General features: G+C 40.4%; 1 protein-coding gene across 1 annotated transcript; it reads left to right on the top strand.

Moving 5' to 3' along the window:
• Positions 1 to 7,233: 7,233 nt before the first annotated feature.
• On the top strand, positions 7,234 to 20,900 carry LOC110948780 (neuroblast differentiation-associated protein AHNAK-like). The gene is made up of 6 exons (XM_051954383.1): positions 7,234 to 7,490; positions 14,985 to 15,048; positions 19,960 to 20,020; positions 20,124 to 20,277; positions 20,367 to 20,593; positions 20,715 to 20,900. Exons 4-6 carry the CDS (start codon positions 20,124 to 20,126, stop codon positions 20,769 to 20,771), a joined length of 438 nt encoding a protein of 145 aa, XP_051810343.1. The 5' UTR covers positions 7,234 to 7,490; positions 14,985 to 15,048; positions 19,960 to 20,020; the 3' UTR covers positions 20,772 to 20,900.
• Positions 20,901 to 23,556: the final 2,656 nt, after the last annotated feature.

Below are 23,556 nucleotides of genomic sequence, written 5' to 3'. Positions count from 1 at the left end.
CCCTGCCAACAACACCAATATAAACAGCACAGACAACATTATAAACCTATGACCCCCCCCCCCCCCCCCCCCCCCGCCAACCTACCCACATACACACAAGCACACACAATCATAATTCAGAATCAAAGGTTCCACAGTAACTGCCGAACAGAAAATTGGCAAGCTGCTGACAAGTTTGGCAACAAGATGTTCTGTCAGTAATGTGATATATATATTCACCAGCCACATTGTTAGGTACACCTTGTTTCCTAACAAAAGGTTGAACGCCCTTTTGCCTTCAGGACTGCCTTAATTCTTCATGGCATACTTTCAACAACGCATTGGAAATAGTCCTCGGAGGCTTTGATCCATACTGACATGATGGCATCACACAGTTGCTGCGCATTTGTCAGCTGCACATCCATGATGCAAATCTCATGTTGCAACACACCTACTGGATTGAGATCTGGTGACTCTGGAGGCCACTGGAATACAGTGAACTCATTATCATATTCAAGAAACCAGTTTGAGATCCTTTGAGCTTTGTGACATGGTGCATTATTCTGCTGGAAGTAGCCATCAGACGATGGTGCACTGTGTTCGTAAAGGGATTGACATGGTTATCAACAATACTCGGGCAGGCTGTGGTGTTTAAATGATGCTTAATTGGCACTAACCGGCACAAAATGTGCCAAGAAAATATTCCCTGTACAATTACACCACCAGCAGCCTGAACTGTTGATACAAAGCAGGCTGGATCCATGCTTTCATGTTGTGTACACCAAAGTCTGACCCTACATCTGAATGTCGCAGCTGAACTTGAGACTCATTGGACCAGGCAATGTTTTTCTAATGTTCTGTTGTCCAATTTTGGTGAGCCTGTGCAAATCGTAGCTTTAGTTTCCTGTTCTTAGCTGACAGGAGTGGCACCCAGTGTGGTCTTCTGCTGCTGTAGCTCATCTTCAAGGTGTGTTCAGAGATGGTATTCTGCATTTCTTGGTTGTAATCTGACCTCTGACCTCTCTCATCAACAAGGTATTTTCATCCACACAACTGCCACTCAATGGATATTTTCTCATATTTTAAAACTCACTTAAATCCCCTTGTTTCCCCATTCTGACGTGGTCAAGTTGTCTTGACCACGTCTACATGCCTAAATGCATTTAGTTGTGGCCCATCTATCTATCTATCTATCTATCTATCTATCTATCTATCTATCTATCTATCTATCTATCTATCTATCTATCTATCTATCTATCGTTAAGTAGAAGTTCAGCAGCTTTCAAAAAGCTACTGACTGAATTATTTACACTGTGTGCCCCCTCAGTGATTACAAGACATTTTCTGCATAACATTTTACCAAACATTTAGCTTAGAGGGTGCCAAAAAACACTGGGAATTTACAATGAAAAGTTTGAGATTGAGGTTACTATTTCCAAACCTTTGTTTTCTTTTCTTCTTTTCTCTTTTCTTGTGTTATTGCATTCCATTTGTCATTTCATTCCATTTCAGTATATATATTTCAATATATAAACATTGCTCATGAAACTTTATAAACACTTGAATTTAGTGCAATATACCAACAGTCTGTTGAGTCCATTTTCCAACTTTATGAATGATGCAACGGTGCAGACAAGAAATAATAGTTTTATCAGTTCTATTAATGTAACTCACTGTCTTCATATTACCATTTGTTATTTCTAAATGCATTTTATACTCATGGTATCCTGAATAACGAGCACTTCCCTTAATGTTTGTGCTTGCTGCTTGTCCCTGCCTTGTCCTCAGGCGACACCACAAACTGCTGTTGGCATAAACAGTAACACAAAGAAGTAGAAGCTGCATGTCGTGTTATTGAAACTGGAAACAGCCGTAGGAACACATGATAGGTTGCTATTTGTGCTGCGTACTTTTTACAGCCATTCTGACTCATCCTCTACAATAGTGCATTCATTCGTGTAAAACACAAGCTAAATTGGAGCCACATTTCTTTGAGATTCTACAATACTGACAACGTCTGTTTGACTGTGTTTATCTGATTGTGTCTTGACCACTGGCTGGAGACACACTTGACAAAATATTTACAATGCTGCATTGTGTAAGAGAAAATCTAATGAAGCTACAAAGAAGTTCTCTGTTTGGACACGGTCTGATTTGTGTGTGATTTTCTGCTTTTAACAATCTCTCCAAATGCAAACTGCACCGTTGAGGGACTTTGAAATCTATTGACATTTTCAAACAATCACAAATGAAGCAAACAAGATCAGTTTTAGCGCAAGCAGATGCTTTGAATTTGCTTGCTGTTTATGTAAATCACTGTTTTTGCTCTGGTGTCACTATCAATGTAAGTTCAGTCTTACGCTGCGTCCAGCTCAGAACAGAAGTGATGAGTATATTAGACAAACGCAAGCATTTTGGAAATATGATGCTGGCAGTTACAGAGTGACTGAAGTTGCTGATTGCACCTTACTTACTAAATAAATCGCACACCAGTCACCTGTAGCAAACATGCGATAAAGAAATTTCAGAAACAATGACACAGTAAAAAAGAGAGCCGCAAACTTGGCTGCTCGATTGTATCTCATGCTCTTGCAAATTATCCCAGTGACTCATACAAACCGGCCTCATGCCAAGTACACTGCCTGCATTGTATGAATGTAGGACAGAATTTCATTTCATAATCGTGACATTTTGCAAGGATAATACAAGAATTTTCTCTCATATGGCCAAAACCTAAACTGTATCAGAAGTTTTCAAAACAACTGTCATTTCCTTTGAATTAAGAGCTGGAACGTGGTTGGGATTTACTGATTTCGATCGGTCCTTTGTGTCCGATTAAACCTGCGTTACACAACCAAATGTTCAGCCCACACCCATTTGGCTCTTCTACCTATGGGCTGAACCAAACAGTTGCTCAAGGACATTTGATAGAATTGAAATAGTCTGTAGGTCCAGGTTGCATGTGTCTTTTTTTTTTAAATCGCATCACAAGTTACAATTCTGCTCAGGCTGATGCATGTGACTTCCTTTATCCTGCGGGAAACATTAATCATACACACACACACACACACACACACACACACACACACACACACACACACACACACACACCCACACACACACATTCAACCGTCCATCCCCATCTAATCCTCCGATTTTACTCCCCTTTGCAGTCTGGGCTGCCCTGTTTTCATTGTAGACATGGGCCGTGACTCATCGCACATCTGAGCCAAGCTATTTGCGCTCGTTCACACTGGCTGACACACCTAGGACCAGGAAACACACCCATTCCCACATATCCTTGTATTCAACAAGAGTGACCTGCTGCACAGCGGTGACAGACAGGAGGGGATTCACTTTGTAAAAACATGCAGAATATTCAGCACATTTTTTACTGATTTATCGATCCCTTTGGCGCAAGCTACATTTTTGTCGTCTCAAATCTAACTCATCTGCCACGCCTGATCTGCTCCAGCTGAGAGTTAATTCAGATTTATTACAGATAATTCATGCAGTAATAATTGCATTTACCTGGGTTCACCTCATTAGTGTAAGAACTGGTTCTTGAGTGAGAGTGAGACATGTTTGAACTTTGGTCTTTTTGAGCAGCAAAGAAAACTTTTTACTGCTGAGTTGTTATGTGACCATAAACATTCAACGCCTGCTGAGAAGTTGTCGAGCAACATGCAGTTTAGAGAGGAGTCCTGCTGTTGACATGCGGATTCATCGTAGTTGTCTGTCTGGAAACAGGAGTTGCTGTAAGCTGAAACGGTTCTTCAAAGGCAACAGCAGCCACACCTCAGTGGCACAAAAGGCAAACATGCAAGGAGCTGAGCAAACAGGTGCAGGAGCAGAATACTGTGTGAGAAAGATAATCTGTGGTTAAAACTTTGGATTTTGTAGAAAACTTTGTGCGCATCAATATTATAAAGGATGTCTGCAGTCTTTTACATTTTATCTAGCTATTTATTCACAGAGTATCTGTTTCCAAACATTTTAGAGGGGCACAGTAATGTGTTTTTCATTTGGAGCATTTTTACTACTTGTTTATTTAGAAAACTGTTAGAGTCCAAAGAGAAAAAATAACAAAAAGCACCCTTCGTGCATACTTCTTCAAGATCTTTGCTTATCTTGCTCATGGTTGGGATTACTGCTTCACTTTTATCTCAGCGTGTGCACAATTACAGACTATTACACGCACAAACAGCGGGTCTTCTTTTTGTGGGAGTCGGCCCTGTTTTTTAGAACAACAAAATCTGGGCTGATTCATTGTGTTGTAATGTGGTAACATTAAAATTAAAAAATGTGTGTGTGCGAGTGTGTGCATGCGCTTGTACAAGCATATGTGCACCACTCCCCGGTCTCTCCCTCCACAAAACAACACAGTAACTTCCTCTATGTCTGCTATTCTCCTTGCGTGTTATCTTCTGTATTTCACTTCATGGAGTCTGGGTGTGACATTCGAAGAAGGGTGTAAGAGGTGTTTTAAGGATGATTAGCATCGTTGTGAGAGCTGGAGAAGCATAAATATGCATTAAAATGCACATATGCATGTATAACTCACGACATCCCATTTCTAATATTCAATACAGTGTATCCTAAATCAGCTATACCCAACCAGGTGTACTTATACATCATCTGTAAACCAGAAGGTATGCAAAAAGATTACAAAACAGCTCGGATATTTGAAATATGTAATGCAGGACAGGATGGATTGGATAAATGGTTTAAACAGCTAAAAGTTTGGGATAAGGTAGTGTCTACAGATATGGACCTGTAGCCTGTGGGCTACAGATACGGCACTTTCCATTTGCCAGACAGATACGGACCCGTATGCAAGTCTCGCGAGTCAAGAAGCTGCTAACCACTGCAAACTGTTTAAAGGTAAGCAAAGGTTAAGGTTAGGGTTAGTGTTAGGGCCAGGTTTAGGGTCCATATCTGTAGTACTGATGCTACGGGTCCGTACCTCCAGCGTCTACCGGGAGTCACGTGACAAGATCTCGTGTATCTGATTGGCAAATGGCAGGTGCCGTATCCGTAGTCCACAGGCTACGGGTACGGGTCCGTACCTCTAGCAACAACCTTGGGATAAATGTTTGACATAATGACCTGAAATTATTAGATACGTGGATGTAATGTTCAGCTTCCAAGTGCACACTTAAATAAACCACAACAAACAATGGCGGATATGTTGTGTGACAATAACTTCAGTACCAATATCCACTCTTATAACAAGAATGTTAAATAAAAATCTATTTTTTAAGACTGTTCAAATGGACACATTTGGCTGGCTCCTTGTCCGTTTTAGAATGACAGCGAGATTTTGCTGATCAGTTCTAAACCTTGTCAGGGTCTGGTCCTAAACTATGTATTAGAAACAGTGACCCCATATGAGCCTGTCTGCAGCCGTAGATCCTCAGGCGAGGCACTTCTTGCTGCTCCAAAGCCGAGGCTGAAACCTAACAGTAACCGAGCTTTTGTGATCAAGGCCTTTGGAAAGCATACTCAATCAGTATCTTCTTTTAAAACTTTGCTTAAACACATTTCTATAGGCTTACTTTTATGTGATATCGTATATTTCTACTTATTATTTTTATCGTCTACTTTTATCATCTAATTGTTCTTTTTTACTTTAATCATTTGTATTCATCGTTCATTTTATTCCTTTTCACTTTATCTTTGTTCGCTTATTTCTATATTTATTTTACTTATGCACTGTTGCTACTATTATTAGCATTTCTAGCCTTGTGTTTATGGTTTTACCCTCTATTTTTGTTTCTTTTCCACTTGTTCTTTCTTTGTGCCATTTATTTATTATGTTGCACTAATTTATTTTGAGAATCTTTCACCATGTTTTTACTGAGCGGCCTTATGTTGTTCAATGTTCTGCCTGAGTATCCTTCTGTTCTTTTTTGCCGCGTCGGTAAAGCGTTTTGTAAACTCAGTTCTTAAAAGGTGCTATAATAATAAAGCCATTATTATTATTATTATTATTTGAAACATGATGGGTGGTGTAGATAAGGGAGTGCTTAAGGCAATCTGACAGGGCTGCTGGTGTACATCCAACAAAAATGGTTCTAAAACATTGTTTGAGTTGCAGAACTCATTTTATCAGACTTCTTCATCTATAATTATATCTTTAATCCCAGACTGAATTTATCTGAAGCCTCACCCAATTTGACTCTCTCAACAATGTATTACGCCATCTCTTCTTTTTTCATTCCCACCACATTACAACATTGTTAAACTGTGATTATTTGCAATGTTTTGAGCTTAATATGAGTTATATTCTTTAGTGGACCTAATATTAGAGTCTAAAAGTTGTACTACCGATGACAATGAGGAAAGTTTCATTCTAAAAATATCTTTCGTGTGACACTGACTATTACAGAATTATGTCGCGAAGTAATTATGGTATTCCTCCTGACAATTACTGAGATTACTATTGCAATTGCTGTTTCTGCTTTTGAACGTGTGGATTAAAGTAAGAGCGTGCTTTTAAAATCTTTACTAGGCTTTAAAATCCAAAACAGAAATGAAGTCATTTATAATATAACATGTAGATTTGTTGCAGTATAGTAGTTAGTAGCAGTTAGCAGGGTGGGCGTTGTTAAACAAAACGCTTAAGTAAATCTTGTCTCGTAAATACACACTTTGCCTTTTGTTTGTAAGTAAAGGCCTCCATACTGAGTCATTTTGTTAATGATAGCTTTGTGTCAGTTTGTGTGCGGGAATTGAAATGCTGTAATAACATGTTTGTGTCATTGTCGATCATATGATCGCCATTATGTTACTCCGTGTACATCGGAGTTTTTCTGAAATGTGAAACAAAAACTAAACTGGTTTAAAACTATTTCAAGCAGTTGTTGTTTGTTGACTAGCCGAAAGAATTATTTGAAAGCTATACTCAGTATTGCAAAATGAAACACAAATCCTCTAAGCTGGTCAATTTTTGCCATTTGTTACACAATGACTTAAATTGTTTATGTGTGTTTGAAGAAAAGCTGTTTTAAAACTATTAACTACTGTTACTTTTTGAATGAGAAATGTAGTTGCCATTAACCTGTACACGGTGCAAATTTAAAAACTTTTTCTTCTCTTTAGCACAACTTACTTTTCCTGTAGCATGTCATTGGAGCCCTCTATGTAAAGCAGTGGGTGGTCCCATGGCTGCTGAGGACCACTCCCTCGCCCAGGTCCCCTCCCCTGCACTCCCCTCTGCAAACCAGGAGCCCTACCCAACTCCCTGTCCAACCACTCTGCTCAGCCCAGAGGAGCAGCCACACAGAAAAAAAAAAAAGAGGTTTAAATCAACTCAGAGCAGAGGAGGGAGGGAGAGAAGGGGGAGAAAACGCCCTGGAAATCTGCTTGATCGTGACAGAATCCTAACAGACTGCGAAGTTGTGACAGTGTGAAAGTGCTTTTCTTGGGCTGAGGAGAAGGGGAGAGGACACGTTTTCAAGGATGCTCAAGCTCGTGTGAGGCTTCTCATGCGCAAAAGCTGCGCACAGGTAAAGATGCGCATTTTTCTTCTCTTAAACTGATGTGACTGTTTTCTTTGTTTAAAAAGAAATGTTTTTCTGAACTTTGCCAGCTGTCTTTTGCTTAGACTCAACTGTGCTAGAAAATGACAAATCCCTTGTAACAACTTGGGCAAAGTTTACACAACTAAGTTGCAAAAGTTATCTGTCCAACATTCCTTTAATTTAGCAAGAGGGCCTTGTAGTGATTGTGTGTATCAGGGGTGAGACTGCTGTGACTTTTCTCCTATTTTATCACTTGTGCTTATCTCTTGTGGTATCCCAGGTCTTTTTTCCTAAGGGGAAGTTTTACAACAGGGAAGTTCTATATGAAGACTCTATTGTTACTTGTGTTCTTTCTATGTAGGTGTAACGTGGCGGTGATTTTGTGCTGAAATCATATTTTTTTTATTCACTTGCTTAATATAGTGCAAGGCATGAGAAGTGGGTGTGTACCCGCAGCCACATGAATGCAGAGGACTTGACTGGAGTTGCGCACTTCACTTTTCCTTTGACAAAGGTTGTTATTATAGATGCATGTAAGCGTGGAATCAGCTTACTAGGATAGATTTAAGGCACCTTGATATGATTATAGGCTCTTTAGCAATAAGAGGTGACACTTCAGAAAATCACTATTTGTGTTGCGATTTCACTGTCGTGCAATGTGAGTGATACACGAATCCATTGTCTTTGAGATAACGAGCTGTTTTATGGGATAGGAATATTCCACACACAAAATGAAAGCTAATTGGAAGAGGAAGAGAGATGACGACGTCGTCAGGATTTGTTTGTTGTTATCTTTCGGGTGTTTCTCTTATCAGCCCTTTTGCTCAGACAGAGAAGTTTAAAAAGTAAAAGTACATCTCTATGAGAGCTCGCAGGAACGAGGCTGGGTGTGGATCCCTCTCCTTCACCTCCCTCCTCCCTCGTTCTTTTTTCCTCCCTCCTCTCTTGCTTCGCTGTCTCCTCACAGAGGCACACCCTTTACACAGTCAGGGAAAAAAAAAAAAACCCATACACACTGCAGACGGTTGTCGCTGTGAGTCCCTCCAAGTGAATCCTAAAGCCCTTCATGGGACTTCAAGGAGGTGCTGGCCAAATGAAAAGTATTGAGCAAGACTTTTTTTCTTTGTGTCTTCACTGTGTTGTTGGCTGCTGTATGATTGTAAGTCATATGGAACAATGAAAATATCATCTCATGTACATTTTTAATGCAAACTTCCTTCATGGAATGTGGATGTGAAGTTTGTGTTGCATAACAGAAAGCTGAAAACTCTCCCTGCCTGCTTGGTTCTGAGGCATGCATGTCTTTTATGACTTACTTTTTAAAGTCGTGGGCAAAGAGAGATTTCTTTCTCTCTTTTTTTTGGTCTCATAACCTGGGCGTGTGGCCAGGGTGTGTGGGGGGAGAAGAAGGGAGGAAGACGGGGAGAGAGAGTGAGTTAGTGAGGGGGGATGGGCGGGGCGGGGGTGAGGAGGGGAGTAATGGAATGTAGTGGTTTGGAAAGACAAGCTAATTGAAACCAGGTTTGAGGCATAGAGGGGAGCTAAAGTTTTGCACATTTGAAGAAAGAGGAAAAACACGTTTCAGAAACACTCAAGTTGAGGGATTTTTCTGCCTCTTGTATGTTTAACGCCTAAACGGCATCCTTTCAGGTGTGCTTCAAACCAGAAATGTTATTCGTGGTCTGATCTGAGTTTGAGGTGATGCGTGTGATTAAGTTGAGCGAAAAGCAGATAGAAAAGATCAGATATAATCCTTTGTTGAATAGCAGTTGGAAGTCAGATTTCACTGTGTGCCGTTTGCCTGTCCTCCACTGCTCCCTCCTGCCACACCCAAAAGTCAGTTCAGAGGAGTGTTTGGAAGACTTGTTTTTTTACTTTACTCTGTACAGTTTTTTTTAAACAATGCACACTTAACCCACTTTGACTGCCTCACTGTTGTAAATATCTAGCATTTCTCAAATTGCCCCTGTCAAGGTGATTAATAATGACGCAAACTGCCTTAACAGCCAAAAAGTGACATGGGGCTGAAAGGTCTTTGGATGGCGGGTTGCTGTTTGCTATAGAATGTCAAGCATTTTTAGAATTTCAAAAATCCATGTTTTTACTGACAATATGGCGTGAAGTATAAAATTACATGTGTTCCTGCATGTGGACGTATACAGACATAATAAACATGGAGTGTGACTTACATTTCAACCGCTGCTCCTCGCCGCCTGCAGCTGAAATGCTCGTCAGTTAACAGAACCTCATCTTGGCCTGGGGCGGATGCTGTTTGTCTAAATACTCACCCTGTCTACCAATGCAGCAGCACAGAGCCTACATTATGTTGTCACCTGCAGTAATGTAAGCCATGTGGAATTCCAAAAAAAGACACACCGGGAAATTCTGAAGAAGCTCTGTAGGTCAAATTTTGCTCAGTCATCACAGCAGACATTTACTCACTCTCTGGTTTTGTTGCACTTGTCACCCATGTGGCAAACAGCATTTTCAGTTGGCTAAAGAAAGAAACATGCCTCATGACTGTTTGGAGCTTGACCTGACTGTGTTAAGGTATTTTTCACAGTGCTCACTTCAGAGCCTTCGTGTATTCTTGCACTTTTGATTGGCAGCACTGATGAGAGGAGCGGTGTTACCCATACGTGCCAGTGTGAAACGTAAGGAAACTGGTCTCTAGCACACTTCCTCTGCCGTTTCCTCGTGGGCTTGTTGAGTTGGTGGTTGGAAGGAGGGACGGTGTGGGTTGGAGGGTGAATATGAGGGAGGCTGAATAAGCTGACAAAAGAGAGGGCGATTGCAATCAAACTGTAGGTCATTATTTTCACACTTGGCATTCATTTCGAAGCAAAACTGGGCTCTCAGACATTATTAAATTCCAGCTGCTCACTGAAGAACCTAGATATTGTTTAAGTTAAACAATAGAATATTTGTAGATTCATGAAAGTTCCAGTTGAGGAAGTTGAATTTCAAATAAAGACTTTACCGTAGTGTGTGATTTTAGTTTTTCTAGGCAATCCACCCAGCTGCCACACCCTTCTCACCCATCCAGTGCTGGTTTGGAATGTTTCATCATGCTCTCAGTGCTCTCTGCGGTGTGCCTATCATTAGTGTTGCTCGCCTTGTTGTTGAGAAATTGCAATTCGACCCGTTTTGATGAGATAGTCATCACAAAGTCACACCTCTCGAAGTCACACCCATGCACGTGTGAGGAATTCAGACTTGTTTATTGTAGCTCAAACTTGGTGGAACTTTTGCAAGCACTGAACTCAGAAAGGGTGGGAAGCATTTTTTTCTGATAAGCCAATAACTTGCACCACCGCTCCTCCAAACATCTGCTGCAGGGAACCATCCAAAATCAATAAACCTTAAATAACTGATGCTGTACTGCACAGTCTACCTGCCTTACTGCCCCTTACTGTTCAACCTGCACCCCAACTCCCTAGAAAAACTATCCTCCTGCCCTGTGCAAGGAATGACATGCAGCATCTGTTAGGAAAATTCTATTTGGGCAGCAGGGATTGGAATGTAAATTTAGAAATATATTCAGCTTTGTTTAGGTTTTCTTTATCTGGTTCAGGATAGTCAAGGATGACACTCCTCACCATCCAACACTCTCTCTTGCTCTAAACAACTCTGCACTGCTCTGGTGTGATCTAAATACTAAGCATGAATTCCTTTTCCTTATGCTCAGCTTACACTTCTTGTTGTACCGCAAAGGAAGCATTTATGTCTGTACATACATTCTGCTGCTATGGTTGCCATCTAGCCCTCCTTTTAACCTTCTTGTCTCCTGCTCCATGAATGGACTTGCATTTGCTCTTGTTCAAACAGCAGCTGTGGAAGACAAAAACAAAACCTGAATAAATTTCCAAATAAAACTGAGCAGTGCAGTTACATGGCTTGAACTATATAAGGTTTCTAGAGATGTCAGAATGGCTCCTCTGATATATAGCTATGCAAAACTTGCTCTCCTCTTTAATACTCATTGGCTTAACTAGTTAGGCCAGTTCTAAATTTGCATTTTCAACTGAAATATTCAATATCTGTGCAGTAGAAACGTGTTGGTGCTTCTCTTCATCCCATCTATTGCTTTGTCAGTTGCTCAATGTTTCTGGCTCTAAAACTGTCCGTGGGCACCAGCCCAGGATCACTTCTCATTTCAGATTAGAACAGCAAAGATAATTTGTTTCATTTGTGTAGAAATATCACCTCTGTTTTTTCAAATGCCGCACCAATTTTTTTGTATAGCACAATTTTGCATAGATTTTTGTGGGTTTCACAGGCTTCTGACTGCAAAAGTTCATAATGCTGTTCCTAAGAAAGAAGGAAAAAACTCCCTTTAAAACTCTCTTTGCACATATGGAAAAATAAAACTGAAGCACCCTTGAGAGAGGATTCTTACATTTTTCCTTTTCTAGGGGTGTAATAGATAAAAATAAGTCACAACAGAAGCCATGAGTTGTCTGGTATGAACCATCTCATACTGTATACATACATACTTTTCTGTTATTGTCATTTTGAAATGAGGCTTAAAAAATAAAATGCATGAAAATCAAGGCATTGCTGAAATGCGCTTTTCACAAAACCCCTGGCCTTGTTTGTGATCTCGTAAAAAGGAGAAGAGGATTTAAAGGGTTTTCTTCAGTTTTTCCATTCAGTGCATGACTCCTGCCAAAGTCACAATGGTTTAATCAGCAGCAGGCCAAGTTGGCGTCAGTGGGCAGGCTTTGGTCTTATGCAGGACTTGTGGTTTGGTTCAGGGCTATGTGGACTATGGAGTGCAGAAAAGAGCCATTTATTTTGGCGTTCATTCCTTTCATATGTGTCACACTTGCATGTCCTATCTGCTTTTTTAAGGCTTTTTTTTCCCAAGGCTGAAGGCTGGGGCTTGTTGCGTCTCATTTTGTGTTTGTTGTACTTGCTGTGTCAAACTACAATACAGCAAAGGGAACAGGGAGTCTATTCTGTTTTGACAACAAAAATGATTTGGTCACTACTCCTCTCTCCCTCTTTGCCTTTCTGCACTGAGGTCTTTTTATTTGCTTCATAATCAAATCTTGTCACTCACCAGCACCACTGATATACTTACGACTGAGCCATAATCATTGTCACGCTGTTCCTCTTTTCTGTTCACCAAATTGATTAGATTTTGGCAGTCAACTTTGATCAGTTTCCATTGTGCTGTGACCTACTTTATTACAAACTATGACAGTCAAACAGTCCAGATATGTTCCCTGAAATTACAAGAGAACGGATAAGGCCTGGAGCGTAGATGAAATAGATGGAGGGAGTGCTGTTTCATCATCCAAACGCACAAGTCAAGCCAGCTAAAATGATGATGTGAATGACGATTGTGCTGATAAAGGTCATATGGAAAACATAAGTGGAACCTGTCAAAATTTGCAAGTCTCCAGTGTCACCTCTTAATCGTTCATTTGAGATTGCACGTTTCAGGGTGGCGTTAAATTTGCATATCTGACCAAGTGTGCTGTTGTTGCTTGTTTGTTTGGGCTGAACCTGGAGGTGAGGGGCTGTGGTGGACTGACTGCAGGGTGCAGGGTGGGCAGCACAGAATGAAGCTAGAGAGAGAGTCAGAGAGAAAGAGGACATTTCTTTGGAGTTAGTCATTGTGGGGAGAGGCCGGGCTCCCTTCCAGCTGGCCTGATGGCTCTATCAAGGAATGTGTGTGACTGGAGGCCTGGGTGGGGCTGTGCACTGAGCTGCTCCCTCCGTAAGCAAAGCAAAGAGGCAGAGTGATGCGATCTGTATCGTAGACTGTGGTGTGGTGTTTCTACTCTCATGCCATGTTTTTATTCGCTTTCCCCACTGTTCATGACCACATTTACCCTTTCTGAAATTCCTGCATATTTATGTTTTTTTACACGTGTGGTCCCACAGAGGTATTAGTTGCAGACGGTTGGGCAGCCTAGTTCTTATCTTTTGAGTTTGTTAATTTTCAAATGGTCATTGTAATTTCCCTTCGGGGATGAATAAAGTGATTCTGATTCTGATTCTGATTGTAATGGACAAGCTACTATACAGCTACTATAGCTATATGACCTTTTACAGATTTCACATACCCTTAATCTAACCTCGCTCGGAGCATCAGATCAAGGCAAACTCTATCCCATATTAACTTTAGATTGCTACTTGTACCTTTGAAAATATCAATCAGCCTGCACCTGAATGACTCGTGACATGGCAGTCTGATTAAAACGTCTCTGTGACAAGAGTATGAGTTAGCGTGTACACAGCTGCTGTGTCTCCCCTACACAAACATAATGACAGCCACATACTGACTGGCATTCATCTCAGGGATACATGCCAGCTATTTATTAGTATAAGACCCACAGAAAAAGACAAAAACAATGTGTTCTTGGGCAAAACAAAAGTGTTTCACAAGCTTTGCCAGTTAGTAATATTAACAAACACTCACTTTCTGTCTATTACATCACACAGTTTTTTGTTTTGTTTTTTAAAGCTGACTGTTTGGAAGTGGTTTCTGTCAAACAAACACTGTTATTTGGCATAATTTTCACCAAAGTAATGAGCAGTTTAGTTTATTGGACACAGGGTATTGGGGAAGGGGAAGTTAATGATGGGGTTGAAAGCTTGTCTAAGAAGAATTTTTCATAGGGACATGTTCCTACCAGTAGATGCCTGTCTGTACACACACCAAGTCTGGTTCTGTTTGTACAGGGACTGACAAAGAGAAGGCTTTGTTTCACAATGTGCCGGTAGGTTGACACAATAATCCTCATAAGACCTGTGAGATATTGGGCTAGTTACAGCTGGTAGAAATAAGATTAGCTTGGCATACAGAATGAGACAGAATCCAAATTATAACTACAATATATGACTGCCTATCTCTGGTTATCTCTTGAGCAATGACACGAGAACAGAATAATTCACAAGCATTATTTAAGAGTACATGCCCTTTTTGAATTCCTCTAGAACCAGATATGCTTGTCTTAGCTTTAAATTTTAGGCTTTTGCAAACTGAATTAGATTCTGGGTTGTTGTCTGTCCATCTTCTTTTCTGCAGAGGTGAAAACCACACCGAGCAAGTAGCTGGATTTATTTACTTTAAGGGAGTTTTGCATAATTGCTCACCAGGGTCAGTACTGCTACCACTTGGCTGGTTAATTATTAAAGTCTCTGAAGGCTGTGATTGGTCATGAAAGGCCCATTGAGCATGTGCACAAAATAACAGTAAATCCTCAGTGTAACAACTGTATTTATGGTTTGTGTATCATATGTGGATACACCTGTTAATGCAACAGTGGCCTGTGTGTGGGGAAAGACTTTCGTTATCTGTTGAGCATGTGACTGAGTTACGGTGTGTTATTGCATTAGAGGACACCGTGTAGAATTCAGGACAGACTTTTTTGAAAGTCTAATGAAGCTTAATTAAATCAAATGCTTTTTCTAATCATATTAAGTAAATATCTGACCCTGTTTCTGTTTTTTTTTTGTCAACAGAAGTCAAGAATACAAGAACAAAAGCATCAAACTGAAACCCTTGGCTTTGCTTGAGCAATCCAAGGTAAGTGCCCTTAAGCATAATGCAAAAGATCAACACGCTACATCTGTCACTGGTTGAATAAAGAGAAGGAAACTGGGTTTCTTGCTACCCATGACTCCACTCAAGACCATCCAGTCAGTGTCACCTTAGAACAGCGATCTATTATGGGGCTAGATGCCAAACCTCTGCTGGAATGTTTGTTGCGAAGCCTGCTTTGAACCTGGAAGGTCATGCCTTCGCCATTCAGCTGTGAAAGGCCTGCCTTGTGGAAACCTGACACTTGGCTGCTTCTGCTCCCTGTGCCTTCTATTTGCACCCCTCCTTCCTCCCCCAGCGACCACCTGTTTGACTCAAGTCCCTTTCCCTTTCTTATGAAACAACCTTGTCAAAAGCCTGCCGAACTCATGCTGTTTTAACTATTTGCAGTCTGCAGCTGTAGAGTCCCTCATTTCTTTTGAGTGGAGGGAAAAGGGCGCAGAAAAAGATGATGTAAAACCCAAACTTTCTGCAGCCTCTGAAGGCCAATGACAGGGAAAAAGAGCTGTGTCCAGAAATGCTCTGTGATTCCACGCTTTTGTCTGGCTGCCTGTCCCCACGCCCCCTTTTCCCAACACACATACCAGGCCATAATAAAACACGATAGACAGTCAAGCTCATCTGTCACCCTTACCCTCATTTTCTCCTTGCTTCCATGTTTTCCTTCAAAGCTTTTTCTCATTATGTTTGCATTTTTGCTAACACAGTGTTTTGATGACATCTTTAATCAAATTCAATAATTAATATGTGTTATCAGACTCAGGTGTGTCAAAGAAATGAAAGCGAAAGAGCTGAAGAGTAGAAGATTGTCATGTCGTCTGAGCACTTTGAGTCAGACAGTTTGCCTGTCGTATGATTGCAAGAACAAAAGCGTATTTATTGAGCATCTGTTTATAGCACATTCCACATCTAATCATTTGATCTTTTCGGATTATAAGTATAGCTTATGCTACATTAAGATACAGAAATAACTGAGACAGAGTTTAGTTATCTAAGAAAACAGAAAATGTAAAGTTTTCCTATGCACAGTGTAGTGTTATAAGCTTAGCTGAGAGTCTTGTGATAATCCGACATTTAAATTCTTCATTATTTACTTGCAGGTTAACATTCCACAAAACAGTTTCATAGCCATCCCTTTCCCTTTCATATATTTGTTATTTCCTCTTTTCTCAATGTCCCTCCTTCTCACTATCTTCTTTCCTGCCCTTCTATATTACTTCAAGCCTCAGCTCCTCCCTGCAGCCTGCTGCAAATATGTCAAAACTGTCCAAGTAGTTACTTGTGGAAAGACTCAGTGTGAAAGTTAAATGTAGGAGGGAATGTTTAAATCTTTAAACATGCATTAATTATATGCAGTTATGCATGAAAATAAATCAATGGACAGGAAGGGAAGGCAAAGAGAGAGAATATAAAAGAGTCCTGAGACTGTGCCTTTGAATGAGAGAGGGAGAAATTATAAAGAAAATTATTCTCTCAAATGGAAGTTGGCTTTTCCTTACTTCTCTGAGACATTTTTTTCTAAATTTGTAATCCAGCAAACAATAATGTGTACATTTTTTGAGAGCTAAAGTGCTGCATTTTCACTACCACCCTCTCACATACTGAATAGTTCTTTACTAGATCTCTGAGAAAGGACTAAAGTGACAGAACCAAGATCATGTGAAATGTTTGCCAGCTATTTTTGTCTGTTTTTACTGACTGAATGAAAAGAAGATGTGGATGTGTAAAATTAGCCACTTCATAACCCTTGGATAAAATGCAAATCCCTTTTGCTTCAGTAAAAATTGTCTTAGAATTAAAATATTGTAACTTAGTTCACCTGAGTGAAGTTAATTGGGTCTTTCACATCACAAACAGCTTTGTCCGTTTCCCTCCATACTTACACAATACAGCTGTAACTGATGCATATAATGTTGTGACTTGAGGTCTTAATAGATTCATGTTTCAATCTTTAGTCATGTCACGCTAATAGAGACAATGAGATAGAGAGGGGTAGAAGGAAAGAGAGAGAAAGAATGAGAGGATCAGGTTGTAGATGCCTGCAAGTGGTTGTCGTCATCTTTGGCATAAACATTTTCTGGTCTCTTGTCTTGTCACTCTCATTTGTCCTAGCTTGTGGTATTCAGTCCTGGGAGTCTGCAAAAGTCCATTTTAGAGAGAGGGTTTAATATTGCCTCAAAACATTGCAAGCATTTTCCAGTATTCGCATTCACACAGAACCAGTCTATTGACTTGTTTAATTGCTGCATTGCTTGGTTGTATGTCCTTGGATGGAGTCCAACAAACTTGAAAGACCAGTTTGTAGATCACTATGGATTCCAAACTGTCTCTTTCTTAATGATTTCTAGCCCTGCTAACTTTTACGAAATGTTTGTTCTTTTATGACCATACACATCTGCTAGAAAGTTCACAATGTTTTTGATATGTGTCTCATGTCTCATAAATTCACTGTAGCCAATCTAGTTATTGCTACTGTATGCACTGAGGCAGTCTGGCAACATCCACCCATCCATTATCAATACAGCACTTCATCCTCATTAGGGTCGCAGAGGGGCTGGAGCATATCTCAGCTGACTTAGTGTGAAGGCAGGAGACACCCTGGACAGGTCACCAGTCTATCACAGGGCTACATATAGAGACAAACAAACTCACTCACATTCACACCCACGGACAATTTAGAGACTGTGGGAGGAAGCCGGAGTACCTGGAAAAAACCCCACACATGCACTGAGAGAACATGCAAACTTTATGCAGAAAGATACCAGATTCAGGCCGGGATGCAAACCGGGGATCTTCTAGCCATAAGGTGGTAATATATATAAAAAAATGATAATCTGTCAAAACAACACTTCCTATTGCTGAAATACAGTTTTGTCAGGGGCCAAACAGGTCTCTGTCTCACTCACATAATCTCATAGATGCACACAAAACCAAAATTTGTTTATGTTTTGTTTAACATAGCAAACTATGTCAGACATCTGTCTTGTTTTTTTTTCCTCTCTAACTTTCTCATCTGTTTAAAATACTGTATATTGGCAGTGAGGCAAGAGTGGCAGATGGTTGATGAGTGGGTGATGAGTGCTACCGATCCTTTTGAAACAGCTGTGCCTTTATCTTTGCCTTTATCTTGTTTCCAGCAGCTTGTTATCATGCAGAACAGTGTGGCAATTACAGCGAATGAGGAAGGGATATGTGGCTTACTGGCGTAATTATGTTATTTACAGTGGTGAAAAATAGCACGAAAAATATAAGCAAGTGTGTGTGCGTTATTTAGTATTTTTTTCAGAGACTGATAATATTTTGGCAGATTAATATAAATATAAACATTTTCTCAGCTATAACTTCCCCAAGAAGATTTGTTCACACCTTAAATAGGTGTTTTAAATCACATAGGAATCCAGCTTTTAAACTGCGACCATTACAATGTATTCGACCCTCAGAAAATTATTTCTTGATTTGTCTCCAGTGACATGTTAGACGTAATGAGGGAGCTTTTGAGTTTGCATGTCTTATCCACTTTCCAAGCTGGGCTCTGGTTGGTAGCTTCCCTCATAAAGACACAGGCAGGCAACCACCACAATGATTCACATCCTGTTTCTTTTGAGCCACCCATGGCTAGGGTTTTGCCATTTGTTTTGGGTGATTACAAGCAAATAAAAAAGTATTTCAAGTACTGCTGCTGTCACTAATATTTACTTACTTTCTGTCAAACGGCCACTGATTTGTTGTTTTGTGCACTGAACCTTTAACCTGCTGTTCAGGTGGTAGGAAGAGTAGTTTGTTTATGCTGAAGTTGGAGGTGTTGTGGATGTATCTTAATGTATCCTAAAAGGCTCCTGATGCATGTGCATACATGAGAAAAAGTCACCGTTAACTGAATGAATGCAGTATTAAAACAGAGTGAATAGAGACACGTGGTTTAGACGGCTTTGGGTAATTCAGTGGGTGGGATGCGGAGAGTTTGGCATCGAGGAAACAATGTGATGTCTGTTTCAAAGAGGACAGTGAGTATGGCTATTCAGCGTGTTTGAAGAGGCATGTCTGGGAATGATGTATACACACCTTATTATTACTACCTTTTTTTTTTGCAAATGTGCTTACTGCAGAGCACAGACAGACAGTTGTAGAACAAGCAATTGGGGATTTCAATCGGCTTGATATGAGCTGGTAGAAATATGGTGAATTGTTGCATAATTGTTGCGTATGGGATTGGAAATTGTATGATAACATATTTAAGTGTAATGACCACATCCAATCAGTACGGTATGTGTTACTACTTCATCACGAAGTTGAGTCGTGGTCAAAAATTCACTTAAATCAAATGTTTAACCTCTAGTGAAACTGGTATGCATAGCTGTCTCGTTGAAAAAGACATTTGATATGCATTTTCTGTACACATGTACAAATATGTACTTGTTTCAGTAAAAGACTACTGTTTGTGGATGTTCATATTAATAAGAGACAACAACATTAATATATATTTCTGCAATTCTGTGGGTGTTTTCACAAAGCAGGGCAACGTCAATCATAAATGTTCTTTCTATTGACTTTGGAGCTGGGGTGTAGGCACAGGATCGGGCAGCTTTCCTCAGGGCGAGGTGTGGTCTGACTTCAACCAAATTTCCAAAACAAAGCATCCTGGAGGGATGGAGCTCATAGTTTGGTGTTCAGGGCAGCAGAAGATGTGTTGTCTGAAAGAGTTTTAATGCCATCTAGTGTTCACTTCTAGGTGCTATAGGCCAGACTACTTAAACAGCGGGGTCTGTAAATATTTCATGTAGACAGTTATTGAAATTCTTTTAATGAGGAAAGAATAACATACTGTCTAGAACAAAGTACCTCCCGGACTGATTTTCTTTTCATGCTTATTATCTTTTCTTTTTTTTTTATAAACAGGAAAACAATAAGACAGAGTCTCCATCACACCAGGGCTGAAAAACAGAGAAGCAAAAACAAGGTATTATATAAAGTTAAGACCATAGTTCTTTTTATAGTGACTTCTTGTCAACGACCTTGAGCTATTTCAATGAAACCCATTGTTTGTATGATTTTGATTACAGATGGCTGAAGAGGAGGACACCAGGGAAGTGCTATTTCCTGACTGGGAGGGTCCAGACAAAACTGGCTTGACCATTGAACAGACAGGAGGAGAGATCTATGTTAAGGAGGTGAAGGGAGAGTCACCTGCAGCACGGTCTGGAAAAGTATATGAAGGTAATCAGCATCTTTCATCAAAAATGAAGTAAGATTTGACTCACCCAGACGCTGACTAAACTTAACTGCTCTCTATACTTAATTTATAGGTGACCAGATAGTGGGAGCCACTATCTACTTTGATAATATGAGCTCAGAAGAAACAGCAGAGCTACTGAAGACACTGAACCGACACAAAGTTGGACTGAAACTACAAAACAAAGGAGACAAATCCCCTTGCTACTCACCGTTGAGCACACCATGTCGTTCACCAATAGGCACCCTGACATGGGAAGGGAAGACCCGTTTTGGAGGTTCCAGTCCAGACATCATTCTTGTAAGTTTCCTGTTTAAACTATTAGGACAACAGATTTGTTTGTAGGGAAGCTACAGGAGAATATATAGTGTACTAACATTTTCATGTTGTGTTTTTTTTTTACCTGTTTTTCAATAAACAGAGTGGGGATGATGAAGACTATAAGAGAATATACACAAAAAGATTAAACCAAGGCTGAAGTCTGAAGACCTTGCAGAGGGAGTAGATGTTCGCACAGAACGGCATAGCAGCACGAGCAGCGATGGCAGCACAATCACTACCGTCACTCGCCGTATCACTACCTACACAGTGGATATGCCGAGTGGCATAAGTGAGCAACTTGAACTTTCAAGCCCAGACTTCAAGGGGCGAAGGCATGAATCTGGAGATGGCTCTCCTCGTATAAGAATCTCACATGGTAGCCCCTCAGGTAAAGCGGGAGCAGAAGAGGGAGTTTTTGAGTTGAGTAATGTAACTTACACTGGGCCAAAGGTTAGCTCCACAGAGACCCGCTGGGGCAGTGGGGGAGTTCACACCACCACATTCATAAGAGAGGGAAAAGAAAGAAGTACAGATGTCCAATTTAAAGGGCCTAATGTTGGCTTAAAACTCAGTGAAGGCCAGGACGGCACTGCAATGTCACGAGGGAGTGGGGAGCTAGGAGATGGAAGTCTTCAGGTTTCAGAAACAAGCATGACACTTAGAGACAGCACACACACTGGCAGTAGGCATGTTACAATAGCAGGTTTGGGAAGTGCAGACATAGCCTCAACTGATGAAAACGGAGGGCCAATTAGCCTGTCTATACCAGAAAAAGGCATGCAGATTTCAAGTACAACCATGGATAAAACACAAGTGGGAAGTTCGAACACTAACTTAGGTGATATGAAAAAAGTGAATATTTCTAAAATCACCAGCAGTCACCCACAGACAAAGGGATCAGGTAGTAGTGATACTCCAAACGTCAGACTTAGTGGAGGTCCCATGGACAGTGACACTGAACTGAGAGGTAGCAGGTTAGGTAGAACCACAATCACATTAGGAAATGTTGGCTCAGGATTTTCCTCAGGACCAGGCAAGATTTCAGTGACAGGTATGGATGTCAACATCACAGGTTCTAAGCCGAAAGGTGACAAAGATGTTGACTTGCCAAGCACAAAGGGAGAATTGAAAGCATCTGGAATCTGTGCTGATGCCGACATTTCACTACCTGTGACACATGGAGAGATTCATACATCAGAGTTGGGCATCAAAGGTACAGATATGCAGATCAAAGGTCCCAGTGCTAACACTGAAGGATCAGTTGTCAGTGTAAAACTTCCAGAAGGTGAAAGTGACTTCAAAGAACCTGAAATTAACTCTAACATCCAAGTCAACGTACCAAAGAGTGATAGCAAATACAAAATGGAGGTTAAAATTCCCTCTTTATCTGGGCCAGACAAAGATGTAAGCATGAAGGGTTCTAAGATAGTCGAAAATCTTGATACAACAGTGTCAAAGGCTGATAAAGAAATATTAGCACCCAAAGTGGACAGTCAAGGTCTATCTGTAAACACTGACAGGAAAGAAGGAGATTTGAAAATGTCTCATATAAAGATGTCATCATTTGGGTCCAAGGAACAAAATGTTGATGTTAAAGCTCCTAAGGTTGATATTCGAACAACAGAAGCTACTGTTGAAAGCACAGACATAAAACTAAAGGGACCAATGTATACTGTGCAATCTGGGTCCCTTCCCAAGATCAAGGGAGACTCAAAAGGTCTTAATGTTGATATTAAGGGAGCACAAATAAACATGACAGGTCCCTATGCAGCAACTAATGTTCCAACAGAGGAGGACCAAGACATTGATCTAAAACTTTCAAAGCCCAATACTGACACGACAGCACCTAAAGCTGACATTAAATCACCAGGAGTTCATGGTAGGAGTCCTGATGTAGAAATGAAAGGACAGAAGTTCACAATCCCCTCAACAACAGTCAATGTCAAAGCAGCTCAGTTTGACATGAAAACTTCTAAAGTTAATGTAGAGAGCCCAGATGTGGACACAAAAGCTCCCAAAGTAGACATTGGCTTTAAGGGACCTCAAGGTGAATCAAAAATCAAAATGTCATCATTTGGTCAAAAGTTCAAGGGTGCAGATGTGGATATTCCTGAAAATAAAATTAGTGAAACAACACCTGAAACTGATGTTGAAAGCTGTAATGCAAGAGGACCAAAGATGCCAGATGTGAATTTCAAACTTGAAGAGCCAAGAATGGCAGGAGATATAGATGCATCAGTGCCAAAGGTTGAAACAGACAAAAAGGAGGTGAATATTAAGGGACTAGGTGTTGACAGTGAAGAACAGAAAGGTGGATTTAAAATATCTCATTCAAAAATTGAAGGAGGTACAAAAGCTTCAAAGGTGGACGTTGAAGGGCCAGATGTTAAGATCGAGGACCAGAAAGATGAATTTAAAATGCCTAAAATTAAAATCCCATCATTTGACATCAAAGGTCCAAAGGCAAAAAGTTCCAATATTGACATGAATTTACCCAAAGCTAACACTGATGTCAAAGCACCTAATGTTGACATTAAAAAACCTGATGCTGACATTGAAAAATCCAAAACAACACTCAAAGGACCGAAAATCAAGATGCCAAATGTTTCAGCTGACATGAAAGGTCCAGAAGTTGACAGTGAAGGTACCGAGGGTGGATTTAAAATGCCAAAAATACCTTCTGTTAACAAAAAAGGTCCAAAATTGGAAGGTCCAACTGCTGACATTAATCTTGCAGAAGCAAACATTGATATCAGGGCACCTGGAGTTGACATTCAAGCACCAGAAATTGATGTTAAAGGCCTTGATGCAAAACTCAAAGGACCCAAGTTTGATCATCCATCCACATCAAGACCGAGACTGCCAGACGGCGATGTAAGTCTGAAAGGTCCAAAAATGAAAGTACATGTTGATGACTCAGTTACAACAGTGGAGGGTGACAA

The sequence above is a fragment of the Acanthochromis polyacanthus genome, chromosome 10 (genome assembly GCF_021347895.1).
Source record: "Acanthochromis polyacanthus isolate Apoly-LR-REF ecotype Palm Island chromosome 10, KAUST_Apoly_ChrSc, whole genome shotgun sequence".
Classification (NCBI taxonomy): domain Eukaryota; kingdom Metazoa; phylum Chordata; class Actinopteri; family Pomacentridae; genus Acanthochromis; species Acanthochromis polyacanthus.
Note: the sequence above shows the minus strand (reverse complement) of the source record. Positions and strands in the feature narration are given on the sequence as shown.